Here is a 25,811-nt window from a genome sequence, read left to right on the forward strand (position 1 = left end):
GCAGGAATAGCCTTGTACAGTACTGTGATGCTGTGAATGGAGGAGATCTGACCAGTAACTCATGGGGATTTGTACCATCCAAACTGTTTAAAACTGCCTCTGTGTATTAGATAGAGCTCAGTTATTAAGTATAAGCACCTGAAAGAGACCACCTACTGTTAAACACTCTCAAGCCTCAGTCAAAGACGTTACTCTGAATTACATCTGTGCTTTTGAAGACCTTGTTGAATGTTGAAATTACAAATTTGTCAAACCGTGGCTCCCTTTTTATAATTTTCAGGCAGGAAAAATGATGTTTAGTGGTTGAAAAGTAGCAAAACTAACATTTAATTAGCATAAGTAGTAAATGAATCAATAAGCTTCAAGCACGTTCTGGCGTGACCAGGGCTTTGTATCTACAATTTGCTCATGCTGATTTGTAGTAAGACATATGATTCAGAAAAAGCTATAACTATCAACTATTTAATTCCTTCCATCTCCAAACAATGCTGTGCATACAACATACAAATCAATTTGCCGTCTCTATATTTGAGACACAAGGGCTGTTTACTCAATCATTTGCTTTGTAGCACACTCATTCAACACTTGGCTCAACACAAACAGCTTCGAGAAAGACCACAAGGTAATCGAGTGTCAATAGCTAGACAGAACAATAATCACGGCCATAGGGCATGCTGTTGAGTGAAGGGGCGATGAGTGTGTGGGCCTTGGACTTAATAACCTCATAGATAAAATCCATGTTTATTTTCTAAACAGAGCACCAACCTTCTCCAAGAGCCGTTTACTGTGGCCTCGGAAATGAATTAGTCCTCTTTTCATGGCTCCCATTCATTCAGTTTTCATTGTTATAGAAAAAGAGGACAGCAGATGGTGACCTTGGATGCACAGACTGAAAAGAATTAGAAAAAATATTCATACTTAGAGAGACCGAACATTAGCTTAGGCATCTGGCAGTACCTCTTGCAGACATGGCTTTTGTCCACATCACTACTGGGATGTGCAATTCCTGTAAAGTCAATGAAGGGTCATATTTGATCATTTGGTCTCGGCCTGTTAACACCACACAAAGGCCTGGGCAGGTGTTTCAGTTTAATATGACCCAGAAAAAGCAATAATGTGTCTCTGGCGCTGATGGCCAGCTGAGAGGCAACTGAAACAGGGCTGATAATAAAGTATATTTGTAACTTCCACTTAATTGATCACAAGCGAGCAGCAAAAGTAAATGTGGCGAAAGCCACTCAATGCCAAGTCATTTATTTTGTCCTGTCAGAATTTACTCTTCACTGACTCGCCAAGGTAAGATATAATCAGTAAAATATGTGACATGTGTTCAGCCTGTGCTTTTCTTTCCATCTTTGGTGAATCTTCAATTTTCCCAGTAACTATGAAAGAGAGAAAACACGCTCTAACTGGTGCTGCAGCAGCTCAAGAAACAGTCGCCTCCTTAGTTCAAGTCAAACACAAGAAATGGCCATGTGTACATGCTTTTTTACTTTGAGTGATCAGAATACAGTGATAGTTCAATTCAGTCATTTAGACTATTGAATTTCCTCTGAGTAATCAAAGTTCATGTTTCTATCTTGGAGCTTGGATAGCTTACCCCGATGGCTGTGCAGTAACAAGATTCAAATGTTCTCACAGCGAAACTCTCTCCGTGGTTCAAGTTCCGTGGGTTTACACAACACCTTAATGCATGGATATTCACCGTAATCATATTCAAACAGCACATATCCTTTCAAATCATAATCAGGGAAAAGCATCAACTTCTGCCACCATCTTGTCACTGTGACAAACACACGTAGACTTCTCCTGGGGTAATTTGGACACATTTTTAAGACTGAATTAAATCACACTCAAGTATCTATATAGTTTTGGAAACAGGAAGATGGAAGTGAATTGGTTACAATAAAGATAAAACCACCTCCAGCCTTTACTCATCATGCCCTGATTTAGCATGGAAAGGAGCAGTACTCTAACATGAAAGAGGGATATGATGGAGATAAAAGATGAAATAAGCAAATGAAAGATAAACAGAAGGACAAAATAAATTGCTGTAATTAATGTTATAAACTGAATGTTGTTAAAGGAGAAAAATGAAATGGGTTTTGCTTTTTTAACTAACTGATTGGAGGCTAGAGGAAAAGTATAAATCCTGACAAACTGATGTATTTTCACTGGAATTTTGCAGATGTGGCAGGTTTACAAGAGGTTGGCACCATTACTATAAAGGTAATACAAATTACTGAATGTCCCCAAGTAGTATTAATCCCATACAAATCTATACATGACATTTGCACTTTAATCAGTGGCTTAATTGGGGCAAATTAGATAATTAGTATGTATACCCACCATTCACAAAGCTAAATTAAGCTCCGAGTGTGTGTGTACCCCAATGGATGATTCTAATTACATCTTCCACTGTTACCCCTGCACAAAGCAAATCACTAGCTTGCAGCATCTAAAATTCTAAAACTCAACCACTGTAGCTTCTTGGCATGATGAGGGTCAAGGCCTCTGGGTTCCTCCATTATACTGTCACATTAGAGTTTTATTCATGTAACGTATTGACCATTTGCCTTTAACTGATTAGAGCCAATACTCTAAACTTTGAATTAAGATCATGAAATCATGCCCAATTCCTGCAGGTGCGGGGCTGAAAGCGGCTTGCTGGTGGCCAGATATCACTCTCTCCTGTGGAGAATTCACTTCCATTCTCACTGTCGGATTGTACTCAGGACGCTGATTTGCAATGACAGATGAGACGATGCCTGGAAGAGCAGTCGCAAACAGCTTATCAGGAGTTTCTCATTGAAGTACTGGCTGTCAGCTCAAGCAGACCAGTGGCAGATATAGCTCCTAAGCCCAGAATCGATGTCCCTGTCCATAAAATACTGCCTATGTGTCCTGATGTGTCCCTCAGCTACCAAACTTCTGTCGAGTTCTGATTATGCCTTAAGTCTGTGCCAAGGTTGTATTACTTTATGTTAAAAAATATATATTTTAATAATTTAATTGTGGGAAGGTTTCACACCCCTTCCACTTAAGCGCCTATTATTTGTACATCATTACCAGGAGGAAAATAATTCCCTCACTACCAAATGGTAATAACTTAATCACATGTGAAAAGCACAGTGACTGCTGTTATTGTAAGCAATGTTTCATATAGTCGGTGTGCAACCCTTAATGGGGAACAGCAGGTAACGATTTTCAGCATCAAGTCGGAGAGGAAAGTCTAGCACTGACACAACACACAGAGAAGACACGAATGGCAAGTTGAAGTGGATACTCAACATGCGGAGAATTTGTGACAGAATTAATTTTCCAGGCTTTTCAATCAATTTCCTTCATGGATCTTCCCCCCCCCCATCCCCGCAAAGAGCTCTGTTGACAGTAATAGCTACACGAGCCTAATGACAATCAGAGGATAGCTCTTGTGGCTTTGTGTATTGACACAAGAAGACGAGGCAATACCTCATCACTTGTGAAGTTGGTAAAATGTCGGTGGTGAGCAGAGGAAAGTTGGAAACACTGCTGCAAGAGACATCAGATTCCATATGGTGTGTATATACTTGCTATGACCTCTGTGATGAGCACAGCAGATGTTATCCTTCCCTTTTGTTTTGGTGGTTAAACTTATTGGATCAAATGTTGTGTTCAAGTGTGACAATTTCAATTAAATAAAAGGAGCAATATTAAAAAAAGACAGCGCTCAAGGTACATGTCACTCAGCAAAAGTTAATCAAACGAAGAACAAAAAGCCTTCGCACTCTGAAATGTTTCATTTGTCTTTCAGAGTGCGAAGGCTTTTTGTTATTTTTAATTAAATAAAGAGCTCACTGACTTCGGTGTACAAATCCTTTTGTGTTTGTATTTTTACTTTGGTTATAAGCATTCCAACTTCCCCTTTTTTGTTTTTGGTTGAGCACACTCTTCTTTAGAGACAATCTGACACCCAGTTTCACATTACACAGTAATTGCCAGGTGTGCAGAGCTCTGAAAGTAGGCAGGGTTTGAGCACTCTCTTAAGCTGTCTTTTTACATTCTTGATACAAATACTACTGTCAGTTTTCATGTGTACATCCAAGTGCACTACCTTGAAAGTGTGCATCATTTACACAACTCACCACATCTTCCCCCTCTCTCTCTATGACAGCAGGCTTTTCACCACGCCTGAGTGTGGCTATTTGGAACAGCTATAAACACTTCTGCTGTGAAGATGATGTGGCTGGACAACGCATTGTACAGCCTGACCTCACCTTGAGTATTACTTGGATGTCTAGTGCATGGCACATTAAGGTACAATAGAAATATACAATACATCTCCTGCTTCGATTCCAAACAAATTCACCCAGCTCTATAAACAATCAATAGTCAGGAAATGGACTGTCCTAAAACAAAATGCCATTTCTTTTTTTGCAAATATAAAGCAGGCTGTTACTGAACTCAGTGCTCTGCAGTGTCAGGACAAAACTACCCTCAAGAAAACTTTCCAGAGGAGAGTGGAGAAAAATGTGTAGGAGTTGGAAGAAAAAGAAAGCAAGCGATCTATCTCCCACATCGCTTGAGGGGGAAGGATGCAGAAAAAGGTGAGCCTCAACAGTGAAGATCTCATCTGGTCAACAGCTGAGGAGCGAATGGCAACAGAGAGGAAAGGAACAGGAAAAAGGGAAGGCAGCTCAAACTGTTGTTTAAACTTTATGCACAAGAAAGGGCCCAGCTTAAACCGTCAGCAAATGCAGTAAGCGACTCAATACCTTGTGAGGAGGATGCAGGGCATTTTAGTAACATCGGGGCAAATTAATTAACCGAGTATCTAAACGCTTGGTTAATGTTCCCTGCTCTTATCAAGAGGCTAATTATCACTATCAGCCTCCTCTGTTCGTCAGTAGGATTATTAGGGTAATCGCAAAGCTTTCCTCTTTGGAGATGGGGTTTTCACTCTTCATCACAACAAAGCCGCTATTGTCTCCAGTGCCAGGGATGAACCCGATCAGTATCTGTACCTCGTAATGCTCAAATAAAGACGTGGATAACATGCTGAGTGTGTGCCATGTGTAAGTGGGTCTCTTTCAGTTGCTTTAATGCTTGACCTACACCAGTTATGTTATGCTATGCATTATCAGTCTGTGATGTTCCATCCATTCAAGGAGATATTCATTGTTAGTTATTAGGAATTCATTGCTGCAGCCCTTTTCTCCACCTGTCTCACAGCATATATTAACAGCTGCAAAAAAAAGTAATGGCTCTGCAATTTGAAATTTCCTGGTTTTCATGAAATGTGATCTGATCTTCAGCAAAAAAACAAAACAAAAAAAAAAAACAGGAAAATGCACACAGTGCCATTACCCTTTCTTGTAGCTTCGGTGTTGATACTGACTGTGAAATAAGACTCAAAGTTTTTCAATTTTGGTTGAGTGTATTCTGGTCTGCTGAGGCTGCTGTTAGTGAAAAAAAGAAAATGATATTTTGCACAATGAATTTCCCCCTGTATTACTGTTCAATGATTGAACGTCTATACTATATCTGCTTTCAGAGTATCTCAGCATGACATAATAGTTACCTAAAGGATGTTACCAGATATTTTTAGTGCTGTTAGAATGGTTTAGGATTTATTTAAAAAAAAAAAAAAAACAACAACTGAGGGACAGTTTAGGTCCACTGCTGCTCTAGTCTCACAAAGCCTTTCTACATCTCACAAAATCAGTTAAAAAAACTGTCTAAAAACATCTGATGGTGCTTGATGAGTGTTATTCAATATTTTGGGAAATGAGCTTATTTTTTTCCAGAGTTGGATGAGAAGACTGATGCCTCTCGTGTTTGTAAAGTAAATACGAAGCTGAAGCAAGTAGCCAGTTAGCTTAACTTAGCATGCAGACTAGAAACAGGGGGAAACAGCTAGCCTGGCTCTGTCAGGGCTGCTATTAAACTTGAATTAAATAAATGAAATAACATGTTAATCAGTAAGCTCTGGATTTTTATTTAAAGCCAGGTTAGTTGCTTCTGCATATTTCCAGCTTTTATGCTAAGCTAAGATAACGAGCTGTTGGCTCCAGTGTCATACTGAAAGGACAGCGGTGATAGTGGTATCTTCTCATCTCACCTTCTCCAAGAGAGTGAATTCTCCAAAATGTCAAAGTATTCCTTTAAAATCAGATGTTACAGGGGTAAAATGAAGCATGAATCAGAACCTTTTAGGTTCGTATTTTTCAGAAACTGTAAATGAAATCTAACATTTCCAGAACAAGCACAACAGTTTTTCCTGGTTCAACAACTGGAAGACAGGATTGATTGCAGCCAAGCGAGTGATGCAAGTCATCCATTCAGGTGAAGGAGAGAATTGTCAATCATTAAATCTACAACGAAGAAAATGTGAGCTGGCTTTGTGAGACTACTCCTACTCTGGTGGACTGCACAAATGAAGTATTCAGTAAAGCTTCTATACCTATGAACTATAGTGTCTGCAAATTCAAATGATGGCGATAAGACAGTCTGGATAGTTTCAAATAACCACAGGAAATTTTATTAGAGTTTAAATATTATCTGATTGTCTCAACTCTGTCTGCGTTGTCCAGTGTGGTAAACTCCACCCGCCTGGCATTCTATGGAGGTAAAAACAACTTATTTGCATATACTCTTGGTCCCAGCCCTTACACTGTCACAGTGGCATTCTTTGGCATATGAATGGAATGCAGAGCGCTCCCCCATTTTGTTTCCTGTACTGTTTCGCCTGCCAGCTAAATGAATCTATTCAATCCCTGGCATTTCCGGGGGAATGTGACTGGAATGTTATCTGCTTCCAAGTGGAATGAGTGGGCCACAGTTTTGTCATGGATGTCACAAGTGGCTTAGAATACCCTTTCTGAGTGCTTTCTCCCATAATGCAACAGGCAGATGCTGTTTAAAAAAAAAAGTAAGCTTTCCTTGAACAATGTGTCTAGACATATATGCGTGCACACGCACACACACGCACACACAGATAACGGTTTCTTCCACAGCAATGTTAAGCTGATTTGCAAAATTTAAGCCAAATTCATAGAATCTTCTCTATGCACCAGATTAATTATTCAAGGAACCTTGAAAAGATATATATTAAAAACATTCCAATTTTCCCATTGTCCTTTCAGTCTGCAGAGGTAGAAGCACATGAAGCTGTGCAAGCCGCCTTATCCACCTCTGCATTGTCACAATGCTTCAAAGGTAGGGTGGAGATGAAAGCAGGTGATATGAGCAGCCTGATAGAATCTGAAGATGGGACTCGTGATCTGTGTTCTGCTCCTTCAAAGGGACAGAGAAACACTGACAGAGAGGGAGAATGAAATGGGCGCCAGCTATTGGTTCACAGGCAGCTATCCCACAATCAAATGTACTACCCTTCACTGGCTTTCTGGTTTCCAAAGCAGCAGGCTAGCTTATAAATAAGACCTGCAATGATTGAGGGAAACCTTTCTTTGTGGGTTGGGAGATGGGTGTGCGTTTTTAAAAAGATTCCAAATCCTTGTTAAGACGTAGGACATAGTAGTGAGAAAGTCCTGGGACTGTGTTCCTCTGATAAAGAAACAAAAAAAACCACAAAAACCCCGCAGTTTTAACAACCATAGGATAGTCGGCCACAAGCCACAGGCAAGGCCATGTTTAGAATCTGTCATCTTTGAGTTGCATTGGGGACTTGAAGGGCTTCAGCCCCAGTTTCCTGCGGGGGTTAGCTTTCTCTTTGGTGCCATCCAGGGGCCTGCTGCTGGCTGCCCAGCCCAGGTCAATCAACGGCGAGTCAAAGGGCACAACGCGGAATGAGGGCAAAGTAGGCGAGCAGTTGGCAGAGCATGGGGCAGAGCGGGAGGTGGGAAAGGGAGCTGAAAATGGGTCAAATGATGAAGCTGTATCTGAGCCGCTCGGGGGGTCAGCTTTGAGGGTGAATGGGTCACAGTCCGGCGAAGGGAAGGGGTCACAGTTGGTGAACGGGTTGGTAGGAGAGGGCTGGTAGCCCAGAGGGTTGTTGTCCGAGCGGTTTGGGCTGCGGCTCCCACCTGAGTTCATGCCACCTGCTGTGTTGAAGCTCCAGGGGTCGATGCGAGGGCGGATGGGGGACGGGCGGGGCCGGGGGATGACACTGACCTCCAGGCGGCGGGTTTTTGGGCTGCAGAGAGCAGGGTTGGGGAGAAGAACATAGGGCACTGAAGGCTTGTCATCTGAGTCCTGTGTGTCTTGGCACAAGGGCAGGTCCAAAACTGGAAAGAAAAGAAAAAAAAAAATCATTAAAAGGCCACTCCAGCCCTATTCCCCTTCTAAGGCTGAGGGACTTGCAAGAGACAAACTTAAAATAGAATGAACAAAATAAAAGCAGCAGAGGCCAAGATATCCTGACTTCAGTCACTAGTATGAGCTAAGCTTATCAAACACTAGGTCCTACAATTTACATAATACAAGTCAACAGCATCTTTCAGACCCTTCCTGCCCCTTAGGGCGGTTTCATATTAGGGACCCATGCCCGGATCCGAGTACACTTGACCCAAAGTCCGGTTCATTTTAATCAGTGTGAACACAAGCATACTGGACTCCATTCCCCAAGATCCCTTGAAGAGGTGGTCTCAAGCACTATTCATGTGTACATGAGCACGGTCTGCGAGAGATGTGAATGCAACCGTGCTCAAACAAGGAAGTGGTCCACTATGTGACATCATAACTATTCAACTCCATCGGTTTAAACATCAACAAACATGGCTGCGAATTGATGGCGTAGTGAAGAAGTAAAATGCTTGCTTGAAATACGGGCCAACGAAAACATGCAAAAACTGAGCTTCATGGAACGATTTATCAGTATTTACATGCACATGGAACCGAAACAAAAGACACCCATTTGATGACCAAGTGGTTGCAGCTTCTTCTTTCTCCTACCTAGCGGATTGCAAACTAACTACGAAAACAGACCTGCCTGGTAGAAGGGAGGGGGGAGCAACCATGCTCAGGCACAGTACAAAATAATCATGCATAATGCGAAAACGCTCTTAAAATGCTTTCCTCCACAAATTGTCAGCTTTGTGTCAAACTAAAGATAACCGCCATGACATCACTAGGACATCATCAGGGTTATTTTCGTGGATTACAACGCTCCTGCTGAGTTGTACTCTCCATGACAAGTAAAGTGAATATCGTCTGTAAAAATAGTCCAGTGCCCCTTTAAACAAAAATGCTAAATCAGAGAAAGGCTCAACAATATATTCAGCTTATTAAACATCTTCATCATTGTGTCCTTCACTTCCTTGCTTGAGGGGGACTTTATTGTTAATCTGTACAGTAAATTACTCTCAAACTGCTGCTGTGTTGCCCTGGTGCTCCTCGATGCACTACTCTCCAATCTGAATTCTGCATTTGTTCTCACATATTCTGCTAGACACAAACCTGTGTGATAACAGTGATCCAAACAGAAACATGAAAGTGGCACCATACAGCTGCAAAAAGAAAGGAAGCAATCACTAACACAGAATGCTGATGCAATTAGTCTAACAATGAAATTAGTATAACATAGTGCTGTGTAACCAGTTGACAGAGCAGCAGCAGCATCAAGTATAAATTAGCACTGACAACATTAAACTCAGCTTGAATGAACATTTCCTATTTTCAAATGTGATGTGTGTGCCAAATGGCAGTATTTACATCAACAGCAACTCTCCAAGGCTACTAAGCTATTCAGCTGACAAGAAACGGCAATGAGGAGTCACACGAGGGCTAACGAAAACACCAGGGAAGGAATCTTCTGAATTCATCTCTCTCTTTTTAAGCACACACTCACCACCAGCAACCTTGTGGCAGTCTGCCTATACATCTGAGCCTGAGTCATTACAGTCAATAAACATAATAAAATGTTAAGCTAAAACACTCTCTGTTTAATTATGTGTGGTTTTTTGCCTCTGTGTGTGCAATGTAATGAGCACATTCGGTTTGTGAGCTTGTGGTAGTTAGCAGTGGAACAGGAGAGGCATGTCTGCTTGGTGCCTGGGGGGCAAAGCTGCAAGAATCTCTCTGTGGAGAATCCAAAGCTTTGTGAGTCAAGTGGACCAGATACAGCGTGTGAAATGTTACCGGGGGGCACTCTTAAAGCCCTCGTAAAGCCCACTCGCTCTTAAAACAGTCAGTACCCATGCCTCCATCATTACGGCTCTAAACTGTGAAAGAAATGCATATTAGTCTTTGGAAAGAACGTGTGAATGTACTGTAAATCAAAGTGTTGCTGAAAGGCAGATAATGCATGTTAGCATGGCACTTAACATAAATTAAAACAAAAGTTTAAATATGCTCCATGAGAGCTGAACAGTTCCTATTTTCACATGTCATTTTGGTGGGGGTAGGGGGTGAAAAATGGAGTGCTAATATAACCAAAGCAGAATGCTGAGCCCCCAAAGCATCTGAGGACGTGACAGTGATGGTGACGTCAAGAATAGATTAGCAATTTTGAATTCAGCCAATTCTGTCTGCATGACCTCAGCTGTGCCACCTGATGTTCTGCATTTACCTTCAACGTTGCAATAAAAGAAAACTCTGATTGAAAGTGGAAAGAACAACAGAAGTGGATGGTAGCTTTGCTTAGCAAGTATTACCAGTGAAGTATGAAGGGCCAACTGTTACCTGAGATATGCAAATAGCTGAAGACAAGCTTTGATGTAAATGAACAAGCTTGTGCAGCAGCCTCTCTTGTGCCAGAAAGAAAAAACGGAAAAACTGTGGCAGAACATTGTCATGCTGCAGAGCTGAGGAGGTATATTATTCAGGGTAAACGTTGGATCCACTCTCAGTGTGGTGTCTCCCAGTACATTAGTACAGATGAATAGTATAGTGTGAATTAAAAACTAAATTATGGATCCAAACTGGAGGGAGCCTGTAATTTAAAGGGGCACTCCACTGATTTAGGATTGCACCTTCATAATGCAGGTTAGGTTAATTGGCGGTAGGTGTGAACGTGAGTGTGAATGGTTGTCTGTCTCTATAGCCCCTTTTACACACAGACTGCTGCAAACTGCCTGTGTTTTTTCGCCTCTTTCAAGGCGGCTTTACTGATTTAAGCCCTTTACACTGAACTCAAAAAAAAAAGCCAGCAAACTGCTGCTCCCATGTTCATTTTACACAGCTGCTGGAATCCCAGTACTAGAGGCAGGATGCTTATCATGACATCCAACAGTCTGTGTACTTGATGACCAATTTAAAATGAAACGGGCTGTTATCTGATTTTGTTTTATATATTTATAAATGGAAATTGAGACATTGAGTAGCCTACTCTGTGCATCCAGTTTCAGGTCTCTGTGACCGTCTAAGGGCAGGGCTACACACACACACACACACACACACACACACACACACACACACACAAGGTGCACCTCACCTCAGAACAGACAAAAGCATGAGTTGTGGGCGCATTCATAAAAAATCCTTCCCTCTGGGTTTTAGAATGGAACAATCGGTAAACATTAGAAAAAAATAATTTAATTCTCTGATTAACCTTGTGCCTGCTGACACTGCTCTCTGTCCTTACTTGCTCTCTGTCCTCATTCGCTCTCTAGTTCTCTCTCATGCGGACATTTATTTATAAAGTTGGGAAATTTGCAACAGACAACTAATACATAAAAACACTTGCCAAACAAAGCACCGGAGGCTAAGGTCACACTCTCAAAGCACTAGACTTCCTACAACTTCCCATCACAAATCTTTGCTCATAGTTCTTTCAAACTCCACATCCCAAGTTAGGAACACAGTCTAACTGTTCATAGTCTCCAGGCCCAGAGTTATTTAGGTGATGTCACTTGAGTAATGCTCATGGACTTGACAAGCTCCTCAAGTCCAGAGAGAACATTAGAAATCAAGGTGGGCGATATTCCCACTGACAAGTTAACTGATTTTAATTTGTAAAATTGGAGGTGTGCGTGTTCAACCGATTCAGACTGACCTAGCTGAGAGGCGTGTAGGCCTTGGCTGGACCGCCTCCTCCTGTCAGCTGTGTGCTCCCAAGCCTCACAGCCCAGCTCCCCGTTGGTCGATTGGAAACTTGGGATCCACTCCCCTGGGCTGACCCTGCCATGCTGCCGGGGGGTTCTGGGGCTCTGCGGACTGTGCGGTGTCTGTGGAGTCCGGCGGCTACTCCGCTCACGGGGGTTTGGTGGCGGTGGTGGTGTCAGAGGCAAGGGCTTCAGTTCTTGATATTGTAGAGCTAAATCCAATAGTGGTCTGGGAAGTGGCTCAGAGGTGGAGAAAGTGATGAGATCATCCACTACTGGAGGATCTGAAATGAGGGGCTTGGGGGAGGAGATCTCCATTTCTGAGGGGGTGCGGTCCTCTAAGGAAGGGGGGTTTGTTCGAGGGGGCACCCTAGGGGGGATATCCAGACAGCGACCTAGTCCTATGGAGGCCAGGAGGGAGCCACCGCCCAGCAGGGCTCGGTGGGTGCTCTTACTCAGGCCACCTTGGGAACCCCTCTCAGGCCTGGGAGAGCCAGCTGGGGAAGAACCCCCTTCCTCACTGCCTGAGTCTCCCTGAGGTAGCGGAAGCCGCAGGCTGTCCTTCACTGAGGATCCTGTACAGGGAGAAAATGCTTTTTTAGTTTTAAAAAAGACAGAGAAGGAGAGAGAGACGTTTATTATTAATTTAGCTTCTATTTATAATTCACACTCATGACAGTATGAATTATAATGGCAGCTAATGGAAGAAGCCACTGGCGGGGTAAATTTTTTTTGATAACATTTTGCGCAGGGTTGGCGTGGAGGGCCTGTATTCCTCAAAATCGTCCTTGGACCCTCCGTTCTCATTGCTGTCTGATTCCAGGAGCTTGGCCCTCATCGACAGACTGGAAACAACAAGAAATTCAAAAATACTGAAGCATGGTGACAAACTGAGTGTAATAAAACCTTAGCAAATCTTACAAAGTCCTGCTGTACCTGCTTTCCTGGGGACTAAGGCGCAGGACTTTGGGACTTTTGGGGCTTTTTGGGCTCTGGGGTCTCCAGTGGGGCCCCAACCTCAGGTCTCCATTGGCATGTTTAAGAGAAGTGGACTCTAGGGGCCAGACCGGGCTTAGACCAAATGTCCAACTGTTGTCACTGGGACTGACTGCAGAGAAAAAGAGGAAAAAAAACAAGGTTGAAATTTAGGTGAAGCATCAGTATGCATACTGCTTTGCTGTATTCTGATGAGGGAAGCATTTTTAAAACACAGGTTTCTCCAACAATTAAGGCAAGCCTGCAATAATCTCCAACACAGTGACCTTTAACTCCTGCTACATCCAGAAGTCATTAAACTTCAATGTGCTTTCTCCACTCATATATGTGCACAGTTTAAATCCTGATTTCCCCTAAAACTACATCAGGTTCACCTCACTGGGTAGATTCAGTTGAAAGGTTAATTTACAAATGGTTCACAAAGCAGAAGATGTGAGAAGGAGGAGCCAAAGTCATCCAGGAGAACAGGAAGTGCAGCATGCTAATTAAATGTGGGATTTCACCTGCCATTCACACATTACCTGGGCTCTAACACTACCTCTCTTTCCACTGTCCTCCCCTCCAACTGGCTTGTGCTGCTAACGGAGAATGGGATTCTTGTGACAACACCTTACAACATACATACTGCATTGCACCCTTCAAAAATGCCTCATAGGAACCTTCTCAGCATAACATCTCAGGTGTCAAAAGGAGAGACAAAAGTGGAAGGTGGACACAATTATGATATACTGCAAATACCAGTGAAAACAGTTTAAAGCTGCTATTTTATTTCAGTGGGTTCTGTTGTTGCTTTCCTCCAGTGGTTCTCTTGTTCATGCCATAGCATTTCAGCCTCAGTAAATATGCTTACTGGATGGGCATGCTGTATTATTTTCTTTGGCCTCTAGTATACTGGAGGTCTGACTGAAGCACTTCACCTCCTCTGACTCTCCAACATTGTTTTCAAAGAAAGCACAGAAGTCAGGTCATAGTGTCAGGGTAGCCATTTTATCATCTGAAAATTATTTCTTGAAATGATGAATTTCTTGAATGATGATTGCAATATAAAGTTTTCTTTTGTATATTTCAGAAATTGCTCCTGTGCTCACACATTCCCAAAGCTGATATTAAATCTGCAGGGGGCCGACGTAATATTGTCCCTGTCCTTGAGGGAAAAGGCTATACAAAAGCTTAAAAAGTCTATTTATTATTAAGATGAATACCAAAGATTGTACTCATATCATTGTCATGAACGCCGTGACAGCTCTCAGTTGTGAAGCCACCACAAATCAATCGCCCCCTGGTGGCTGGCGAGAGTATAGATCATCATAATTCCCACCCCCTCCATGTTAGTGGATGGGACATGAGCCAAACTAGAGACTCAAAGTACAAATTAAAAGCTTCTCTTTCCCAGAGGTGATTCCTGTAATTTTTGGTAGCTATTATCAAGCTGAGATTTGATTGGTGGTCTGAAACACCACTCAAGTACTCCATCACTACTGCGGAGAATCTGATTGCAAAATGCCAAGATGGTAGCCACTGCATTCATAATATTTGGCTTCACTTTTGCACAGTGGAGAGAAGTGGTGATGCTTCATCCATATTTATATACGTCTCTGATTCATGTAAAAACATATGGTGGCAGATCTGTGAGTAGTCACAGCAGTGCTAACATGCTGATCTTTGCAGGTGTAATGTTTACCATGTTCACCATCATTTGCAAATTTGCACTAGGACAGCAAACAGAAATGTCATTTGTTTGGCAAGTTTCTGGACATAAACAAAAAACTGGACAAATTCAAGTTTGAACTTGATGATGGCACAAAAGAAAAGTTAAAAGGTCAAAGGCATTCATTCCAGTTCATCCTGTAAGAGAAAATCATCTCTGTAATACATTTTGTATTTATTGTTGAGACATTTCTCTGGATGAGTGAAGATTTTAACCTGAAGGTGGTGTTACAGGAAATGTCTGAGGATTATGAAAGTTATTTGAATTCATCTCTTGGGAATCAAAAAGGTTTCATCTGAATTCATGGCATTGCTATCCACTGTGTAAACATATATAGTCATGAGAAAAAGTAATGGCACTGTTTGCAATTTCCTGGTTTTCTGCATATATTGGTCGTGCAATGTGATCTGATCTTCACCAAAGTCACAAATATCAACAAACACTATTTCTAAGCTGATAAAACACAAACAGCCGTGATCTTTCATGTCTTTGTTGAACACACCCATAAGAAATATAAAGCGCCGTTACTTTTTCTTGCGACTGTACATTTTCAGATTCCTGTACGCCTGGAACTCAAAGTGGAATGAGGAATAGGACTAAGACAGAAGCACAACCACCAAAACTAATCCTGCCCCCGCAGATAGAATAAATAAATAAATAAATAAATAAATGAGGGCAGCCATATCCATAAGCTGCCAGAACATATCATACAGCCAGCCAAGTGCGATGCTAAAAATGCTACATGCAACTGTTACAATCCAGAGTTCAAAGAGTCTCTAAAAAATGTGGGATGGTTTAATTTTCTTCTTATCTAATTCAGTAGACTTTGGCACAATGAGAGAATTTATTTCTAAGGCTTTCATTCCAACAGTTTCAGCGTGCACCCCATACTAATTCTTAATTGTATTAATCCAACAAAAATCTTCTTGAATGGAGCTCTGTGGGCTAAGGCAAATCAAATTGGCAGTTCTCTAGACAAATAAGTTTGAGAGGCCACAACAATAAATCACCACATGCTACTGAGAGGGCAAGCATAAATATCCACTAAACACTTTTTAATGACAGGCGCACTCATGGCTTAGTGACTGCCATTAAGCAGAGTCATTAGGATGTAAAGAAAATCAACTCTCTATTTAATGAATAAATGAAGATGGCAGATGTTTTGGTTTACTAACCACTTTTAAAGATAAATGTTTCACTGCAATTTGTGCTTTTATGTCAAGGCCCAGTGGTAATTGTTTAGAAAAATCCATTTCATTGCTTGTTGCTACACCACAAATTTCCTTTAGGGTTTTGTTAAGACGCCCTGTGACCTACTGGCTACAATTTCTCTCCAAAGGGAAGCTATCTCGAGGTGTTTGTCTAAAAACCTGACAAGCAGAAGAGTATTGTAAATCTCTGCCGCTGCTGCAACCCTTCTCAACCCCTTCTCCTGCAGCAATGAATTCCTCCCTGCTTATTCTTAATTCAGTCAACCGCACTGTAGGCACTACATGCATATAAAACTATGGAATCTTTCTGTCTGGAAAATACAGCTCAATGGCTCCCCCCGCTTGCAGCATAGCAGTAACTGCAGACAGGTGGAGCAGAGCAGGGCTGCAGTGGAAAAAGCTGCTGAGAAGTGCTGAGCCACAGAGAGGAAGTCAGATAATATTTGGACTGGAACAGACTATTGAAAGGGGAAAAGGGTGTGTGTGAGAGCGAAAGAACAGTAAGGCGGGGGGCGGGGGTTGTCTACAGGGAAACAGGGAAAGACAAAAAAGACGAGTGGGTGGTTGAGAGCACATGAAAGGAGAGAATTTGGAAACAGAGACATAATGTTGCAATTGGGTCTGTGTATGAATACAAGGAGAGGAAAGATCTCACGGTGTTTGGTTTTCTCTGAAAACACACAAACACGCATATTACGTGCACTTCTATACCTACGTGTGTGCATGTGTATGCCCAAGGACAAAAAAATAAAATAAAAAAAAAATAAAAAAAATCACAGCACTCACGTTGGATTGCACGGAAACGAGGGCCAAAGGAGGGCGAGGAGCCTGAACCCAAATCAGGAGAGTTCCGCCTCTTCTCCAGACCTGGGGATGCCTGCACCGTAATCTTATGGATGAAATCTGAAACACGTACACACAGATGTAGGACAGATGTCAGACCACTTGGATGACAGACACCGATCAGAATACACACACAAGTTTTGGTTTCCTCACTCTACTTCACATTCATACACTCATGAGTTGTCATTTGTTTTGAAGGTTACAACACTTTTTTAGCTTCCGTGTTTCTCTAAAACAGCCAATACTACCTTCTGATGGTAGAGGAATTTCTCTGCCTGGTAATAAATGTTCCGATGAGAGATGTGAAACTTAACCCTGTAAAGAGATTTCAGTATCTTTACATTACACGGTTCATTTCTCTGTTGCATTCAATCCTCAAGTAACTACAACCAAGTAAAATGCAAGCTGTGGCTAACAACATGCTACAATCTGCTACTAGTTAACACTGCAAATATTAAGCTATCAAGCCCAGTAGGTGACAGGAGAGAAGAGAAATTCTAATCCCTCCCTCAAATTAGTGATCTATGCCCTAAAATGTCTTAATATGTACCATCAAATTTGGCTTTCAAATTACCTTTAGTATTATACCTTTGCAGTGTCCAGTATGCTTAACATCATCCATTTTATTTGGTCTTATATAATGCTTTTCTACACATTGAATTATTCAGTGATTATTTCCCATTCGCCCCCTCACACACAGAAAAGCTTCCACATTCACACACTGGTGATATCACCAGGAGCGACTTGGGATTCAGTGTCTCACTCGAGGACACTTTGATATGTGGACTGGAGAAGCCGGGGATCAAACCACAATCCTATGGTTAGGAGACACCCAGTCTACCTGCTGAGCCACAGCTGGCCCAAAATTATATCTGCTGGGGATTTAACAGACGATATAACAGTTTGTTTAACAGTAAAAGTTGCTACTAGCAGTAACTAGCATGTAGAAGTCATAGCAAGGCTACTTGCTTGCTGCTGCCAACAGAAGGTAAAACTGCTAATAAGGAGCAGCAGCAGGTATCAGGAGGGAAAATCTCCAAACATTATTACAATAAATTAGTAATTCATGCTCTCATACTATGGACCATTAGCTCAAATTAACATGCACCTAATATATCCATTTCCTTCCCTCAATGTGTAATTAATACTCTTGCCTTAACTTAATTCATTCCCTTTAATTAATGGTTATTTATTACTTGTTTACCCATATTTAGAGGATGTAAAAAAGGTCTCAGTGTTGTGTTTATCTGCAAAAACTAAGTGTACATGTACCAGTGGTGGAAGTGATAACAAAGCACAAGGTTTAACATGATGAGATAATTCAGTTGCAGAAATGATAAATTTAAGAAAAGCAGCTATTACCATAAGCTGGTACAAGCTTTTTAGCAAATGTAGGTAATAATTAACTGAGCAACTCGAGCTGCATAGTGTTTATGCTTACAGTTTTCTCCTTTATGTTTCTTATTTTTCACACCAGCCATTCTTAGTATGTTATTTACATCTACCTTTAGACAATATGCAATAAAGCATAATACATATACAAGTTACTCCACTGGATGCAAAGAGCAAGAGCGCAAGAGCAACACAGGATGAATAATATTTGTGAAATAAAGAGGGGAAAAAAGATTTGGTTAGCAGTAGAATAAAAACACTGACTAGGGAGCTGGAGATGGGGGCAGGGGTGGGGGATGAGAGAGAGGTGAGGGAAGAACAAGAGAGCGAGAGAGAAGGGCATAGAGTGAGAGCAAAAAAAAAAAAAAAAAAAAAATTGAGCAGGGCCAGCCAGCAGTGTATCCATGGACAGGAAGTGCTGAGGCGTGGTTGGCTCACTTTCCCCTCTCATCAACCCCCCCATCACCACCACATCACCGCCCTGCTGCTGCTGGGAAAGGCCTAACCACAACACACACACACACACACACATATTTGTATAGCTATCTTTGTGAGGAAATTCACTGACATTATACATTCCTTAGTTCTTTACTCCAACCTTAACCATCACAACTAAATGCCTAACCTCAACCCTTACCTTACCACTAACACAACCTAAACCTAATTCTAACCACAACTCTAAAACCAACTCGACCCTCAAGTCCCCACAGTGTTATTGGGCTCCTGGTTTGGGGTCCTCACAAGTATTTAAAAAAAAAAACAAGGCCCCCATACACACCTTGCATTTACACATGCTTGCTCAGACTGAAATACACACACACACACACACACCGAAACACAGTGCTGTGGGCTGTGACAGTTCAGGATAGATACTGTAAGAAACAGCAGCCAAAAGGCAAAATGCATGTGGGTGTAAGTGTTTGGGTCAGTGCAGATGCAAGTCAGGCCTCTGATCTATTTTTCACATGATCAGTGTTTCAGTCATGTCTGGGTCTGAATGTTATGAGGGAAGATTTTGAAGCGCTAGCACTTTTGGTAATGTCTGTGATGAAAGGGTTTAAAGCTATTCTATGACTGCAGAAAATATCACCAATGTGCAGCCTCTATTTTAAAATAATCAGCCTTTGGGCACCTACATGAGCTCCCTGACAGAAACCTTCAGCAAAGCCCAGCTACACCATTAAAATAAGTACACCACAAACTCTCCCCCTCACCCCCTCACTTCCTCTTTGCTCTCTTGTTTTTTTTTTTGACTCCTGTTGTTGTTGTTTTTGTTTCTTCTTGAGACTGAGCCAGTAATGACCCTTGAAATGGGATTTCACGTTAAAACTGCTGGCTGACACAATCCAGTTAAAAGTAAATTTTTGACAAAATAACTCAAAGACAGTTCAAGCGCACATGCACACACACGCACGCACACACACACACCTTGGGGCATGCTGATCTTCTCGCCATTCTTGGACTTGAGTTTGTGCTTCTTGAAGGTGCCCTTCCTCTTCTTGACGTTGGGTTTCTCCTGGTTCTGGTTCTGGTTCAGGTGGAGGATGAGGAGGCTGAGTTCACGCTCGAACACGTCCTGCTCCCACTGAGCCAGCTGCTGCTCGCGCTGCCGCAGGAACTCTTCGTGGGACTTCTGCTCCAGAGCTGCTCGCTTCAGCTCCTCCTCACGGCATCGTAGCTCCTGATGGAGGAGATGATGAAAGAGGTGAGGAGGTGTGACCGCGTGTGACTGAGGTGGTGCAGGTTTACAGGTTTATCTCCTCCGGGGTGACAGTGTGAAGTGATGCCAAAGAGGCTGGTTGCAGATAACCTTTGAGCAGTAGTACTGGCTAAGATGACTCACAACTTAGGTTATACATTTTATTTGATCTCCAACAGGTGAGTGTTTGATCTCAAGGTGTTGGCACAGCTAAAAAGGTTGCAGTATGTGACTTTGTTCTGTACAGATCTTTTATTAAATACTCTACAAAGTCGAAAGTAATATTAACATTCAAAACTACAATTACTGTTTCTTTGATGAGCTGCGTTTGTATATAAATTAACTTCTCTTCTGTTTCACATGTGCAATAACATATAGGTTTATGTATGAATTGAAATATCTCTATATGCATTTCAAATCACTTTAAAAGTACAATATATTTACGCTACCTCTCTGGGGATAAAATTGGAGCTTCTGTATGGGAGTCACTTTTGTATCGCAGTAATTCATCTGTTGGTTATTTACCTTTATTTATTCATGGTATGTCCATTGAGAGGCCACCTCTCTTTTTCACGGACGCCCGGTTCAACCTCACACCTGGAAACTGCCCAGTGCAACCACAGACTGACCTGTGGCCAGTGAGCAGCTCCACTGGAGCGGTTGGGGTTAAGGACTTGCTCAAGGGCACCACAGAGGTGTTAATAATGCTGCATTGTCTCCTGTTGCACCTGGATTTAATGCTGCCGGTCTGGGGATTGAACCAGCGACCTTCTGGTCACAAGCTTGCTTCTCTAACTTCTGTGTAATTGTTTTTCTTTAATTGAACAGATAACTAATCACAGAGCAGACAAAGAGCTCAATATGCATTTCTGTAACAAGCCTGTAACAAGCCAACATTTAACATCGAATGGTTTAACTAACACCGACATGAGGGGTTGTTTAGCATTTCTCTACAATACACGAAGGTCCAGAAATTCAAGAACAAATGAGAGAACAGAATAGATGAATGAATGGTTGGGTAAAAAAAGACATACAAAATGGTTATGTTGCTTAACTGACTGCATCTTACTTTCTCTTTAGCCCGGATTTCATCGAACATGTCCTGGATCTCCACCTTCCAGTCCTCCTGCAGGGAGTGAAACGAGTCCTGTGGCATCTCTTCCTTCACTTGCTGCTCCAGGGCCGTCAGCTGGGTCAGGATGGAGCTGAAATTGGGTCTGCGGTGGGGATCCTGGTCCCAGCACTCTGTCGCGCATAGAGCAGACACAGTCAGTCCCCAGGATCCATGCTATAGCATTTCAGTTGCAGACTTGCACTCGTGCAGTTACCACTTGCACATCTGCAATCTCTTACACGGAGATGTCCTGACACTGACACAAAAACGTTAGAAACAAGGAAGCGGTGGGGCCAAAGCAGAGCAAAATAGGTATTAAATTTCATGCTGGAAAAATTCAACCTGCTGTGTGGTTAAATTAAAATTGGGTTATTTTGTTCGGGACTGAGCTGTAAAATCTTGATTCCTCAAAACAAGAAGAAAAATGTGTCAACAATGCAGGCAAATTAACTTCTTTCCAGTGCAGTTTCACTTCCTTTAATGCCCTTCTTGAATCAAGGGATCAGAAAAAAGGAAGTCACTAAGTGATTCACCGTAATCCTCACATAAACTGATCTGCACTGAAATAAGCTAATTTTAATCACCCTACTGAAATTTTTCATTGAATTTTAAGACATAAAATTTGGGTAGATGACTTACTGAGAGGGATGTCTGTGCGCTCATTACGCTTCATATTGAATGAGTATCCTGCAATGCCTGTAATTTTTATTTACACATATTTAAGGCACTTATGTGAGCACAATCTAGAGTCAAGCTGATCACTTAGTCAAAATGTTATGATTAACATGCTGTGGTGGCATTTTTGGATAATTTGCTGGAACACTTGGGGCATTACAAGCTGATCAAAAACCAATTTGATAATCAATTAAACCTCTCATCAATTAAACTGGTGGTTTTGTGCACTGATCTCTCTCTCTCTCTTTTTTTTTTAAGTACAACTGTAAAAGATAAGCTGACATCAAAAGTAGGAGCTAAGTGGAAGGAATGTAAACTGATTGTGTGGCAAATGTGTCAGGAACAAAGCAGATAACAAGCCAGAAGCATGTTAGAAAGTACCCAGGTGACCTTTCTTTTTCCGTTTTACTTGAAACTGAGCTAAGGGAAAAAATAAATGGGTACAAATATATTGCACAAGGTGGCTCCGGCACAAAATACTTCCTCTCCACGGGCACTCTATTAACATACAGGAATTTGTTTTCTCATTTTCAATCCAGTTTTGGGGAAATGGAAAGCGAGTGTGCCGGGGATGCCAACGTGATCTAACGGAAAAGCACTCTCACATATCACTGGGCTGAATGCCGCTGCCTTAACAGTGCTACGAGTGCATTCAATTACATTTCTACACATAGAAACACTAGAAACACACGTCCCACCTGCCATGAGCTGAGCGAAGGGCTCGGGGCAAGTGGAAGGGATGGGCAGGGTAAGTTTGTTGACAGCGACTCCGTAGGCGACAGCAAGTCCATCAATTCCTTTGTAGGGTGCCTCTCCAGTTAGCAGCTCCCACAGCAGAACACCATAGCTGGAGAGGAAAAACAAACAACAGGGGCATAAGACAGTACAGTCAGACCAAAATTAGGCAGGATATAATATAAATCCTGGAACACACACATTATACTGTATTTTTAAAGCACATACAATATGTAGTGTGTATATATATATATATATAAACAAAGCTCAGCATTGACATAGTATTCCATTGAAAAGTTAAGCAGACAGAGCAATGCTAGATTTCAACAGTTCAAGTCATGTGTCTGGCTAGCTGATGACTGAGTTCAATGTGCATTTGCTTTGGGCTCTGTTTGGTCTCCACCCTCTTATGAGGGGAATAATTTATCTCTTTGGCTGCTAGATGTGCCACTGTGTTCAGCTCAGGCAGGTAGGGAACAGTGGGCTCATCTAAGCTTTTTCAATTAAAACTTTCAGGTAAAAGGGAAGTGAGACTGAACCAAAGTTCCAGGTTGTTGAACCAAAACAATAAGCTGAAAGAGGATAAAAGATTTCATAAAGCTAAGATGAACTCAGAGATTATTAACTTAACAAGATTCTCTGTAAGTGACCCCTTTCACATTTGATACGCAGTTGATATAAAAAAAATTGATTGGTGCGTTATGGGTGGTTTAAATATGCATTTGGAGTTTTAAAAAAAAATTTTACACAGTAAATTGGTAAGGTGACAATCCAATCAAAGTATCTTTCCTAACATGAGTTGCACCTATTTACTGATTATTTAAATATTATTAACTACCAGTCACAAATGTTCAAACACTTTCCTGCCGAATAGAAGAGGAAAGTGTGTCCAAATGTCTGACAGGTAGTGTAGATGTTTGTGCTTTTTAATTCTTGTTGCTTTTGTACATAATACCTGATGCATTCATTAGCGTAGCACTGACAGTACAGAACCAAGACACATTTGTGCAATGGAATATATTATGCTTGATGAGATGTGCTTACAAAGCAAAGTGAACTCATGCATGCAGAACTTGTACATGCACAAATACACCAACACACACAGACACAGGGCTTTTGAGCCCACACAATGGGAGCTGCCCTGTGTCCTAAGAAGAGGACTTGGATCTCCCACACTGTCAATTAGCCCTCGCCCAGGCCTTACTGAACCTGCTGTGGAGGCTTGCTAAGTGGAGAGCTCAGGCCGCAGCCTTTTTTTTATTTCGTTCTTTAATTTCATTGGCAAAGTGTGTCAAAAATAGAGAGAGAGAGAAATAGATATATATGACTCAGCAAACAGCCACTTCCTTTTCATAGAAATTCCGAAGGCACAAGAGGCTTTTCATAGCTCAGCTTCATACCTTAAGTACCTTGCAAGCACACCTGTGCACATAATGAAAATCCTGGATTTGGTTCAGCCGAATCCAACTGTAAATTACACAGCTGCTAAATATCACTGAGCTTTAGAAACTGCCACACCCACACATAAACACACACGACCGCTCACCTCCAGACGTCGCTGCCCTTGGAGAAGGTAGAGGACTTGATGACCTCAGGGGCCATCCAGGCGTAGGTGCCAGCGGTGCTCATCTTGGTGGTCTTGTGCCACTCTCTGGCCAGGCCGAAATCCGTGATCTTCAGTGTCAAACCCTCCATACATTCATTCTCTATGGGCTGAGCTAAAAGGACTGGAGGAAAGGGAAGAAGTAGAAAGACAGGTAAGACTTGGCAAGGTTTTAAGAGTTTGTCAAATTAAGTGACTAGCATGGAATGACCAGCAAGCCAATGTCCAGAAAACATGACATATTTCTTTACAGCACAGTGATATTCCTTCCTGTATCTTATCTCACCTGCTGACTACCATTATGCGGCTTGGCGATCTACATATAGTAGGTCTGTAAAAATGGATGTAAATATAAAAAATCCAAAATGAGAAAAGTACACGGTGTAAAATAGAACAACTTATAACACAGAACATGCTTGTCCTTTAGTGAAATATCAAAAATGATACACTATTGGTTGGTTGACTCAGACTTGTGATATTTTCACATGAAAATCTTACAATTCCTACTTTGGTAATAGGTAGATTATTTACATTTGCACTCACTCATATGTTTAGAGTCTATTCGCCAGGCAAATTGCAAAGAAGGAGTGAGGGAAAATGTTGTATGACATATCACACTGATGTAAGAGTAAAGAAATACTTTCGACATGTTTTTAAACTGCCTTTCATAAAGAAAAAGTCAGAACTTCATTTAACAGCTAGCACACTGCAGTAGAATTATAAGACCTCATTGATCTGTGGGGAAAAATTCACAAGCTACTCAGCAGTAAATCAAATGACATGCATATAAGCCAGTTAAAACTAGCTCTCCCTTTATCAGCTGCAACATTAAATGTGACTTACACAATAATGCAACCATAATTATAATACAATAATATAATGTATAGAAATGTGAAATGGGCCTTTCTGCACAATGAGTACTTTTAGTACTTTATGTTTTGATGCTAACAGTTTTGTACTTTTACTTAAGTAACATTTTGAATGCAGAACTTTTACTTGTAACAAATATTTTTACACTGTTGTATTGCTACTTTTACTTAAGCAAAGAATCTGAGCACTTCTGATAAGTGCTTCCATCTTGACGTAAACATAATGCCAAAGTTAGCACCTTACCAGGCTGAAGTATATACGTAAGTGGCCTACTACTGACTGTCTAAAGTGTCAATGTACACTATCTATTTGAGGATACACAACAGAGCAGTTTTAATTTTTCAGTCACATTTAAGGCCTGGTTTAAACCTTGATCTAGACTGCTTTTGGCTTACAAATTTCCAAACCCATGCTTACTGGGACTTTATGAAACCCTCCATCTACTGAAAATGGTATAACAATAATCAGAGCCTGGATTCAGTAATAAGCAAAATGAGTAAGTGGATTTGCATAGGACTAATGATTTCTGGTCTACATATAGTAGGTCTGTAAAAATGGATGTAAATATAAAAAAATCCAAAATGAGAAAAGTACACGGTGTAAAATAGAACAACTTATAAGCAAACACATTCTGTCACCCAGCCAGTGATATGCAGCTACGCAGCAATGGAACACTCGTGGGGCAAGTTTCTGTGAAAAAGGAATATAATGTTCTAAGATGATAATGATGATGATCTGCAGCCGTGCCACTTTTCTCCTTTGCTGGCAGGCTGGCCAGGCCAAGGCTGGCAGTCAAATGCAGGGAGGAGAAGCAGCAAAGAATTTGACTTATTATAGGGAAGTAAGACTCCTGCTATTTGCAGTTACTTTCCGACTTTCTGTGCTTTTCCTTTTTTCTTCTTTCAACTGAGTCTTTAGCTTAAAATCTGTTCTCACCAGTCCCCCTTTACTTTCAACATACAAATATGAAATTTATCTTTCTCT

The 25,811-nt window shown here is 41.5% G+C and overlaps 1 protein-coding gene across 1 annotated transcript in view; it reads right to left on the minus strand.

Annotated features, from left to right (window-relative positions):
- Window positions 1-5,643: 5,643 nt before the first annotated feature.
- Window positions 5,644-25,811, minus strand: part of LOC109969442 (mitogen-activated protein kinase kinase kinase 11) — a 37,621-nt gene continuing 17,453 nt past the window's right edge. Inside the window, exons 2-10 of the mRNA XM_020616330.1 lie at window positions 23,901-24,081; window positions 22,318-22,466; window positions 20,900-21,075; window positions 19,560-19,812; window positions 16,683-16,799; window positions 12,918-13,089; window positions 12,729-12,826; window positions 11,933-12,556; window positions 5,644-8,225 (exon numbers count right to left, since the gene is read on the minus strand). Of these exons, the coding sequence (XP_020471986.1) occupies window positions 7,633-8,225; window positions 11,933-12,556; window positions 12,729-12,826; window positions 12,918-13,089; window positions 16,683-16,799; window positions 19,560-19,812; window positions 20,900-21,075; window positions 22,318-22,466; window positions 23,901-24,081 (2,363 nt within the window). The 3' untranslated portion in view covers window positions 5,644-7,632. The remainder of the gene's footprint in view (window positions 8,226-11,932; window positions 12,557-12,728; window positions 12,827-12,917; window positions 13,090-16,682; window positions 16,800-19,559; window positions 19,813-20,899; window positions 21,076-22,317; window positions 22,467-23,900; window positions 24,082-25,811) is intronic.

This window comes from Monopterus albus, unplaced genomic scaffold, assembly GCF_001952655.1.
Source record: "Monopterus albus unplaced genomic scaffold, M_albus_1.0 scaffold173.1, whole genome shotgun sequence".
Taxonomy (NCBI): Eukaryota; Metazoa; Chordata; class Actinopteri; order Synbranchiformes; family Synbranchidae; genus Monopterus; species Monopterus albus.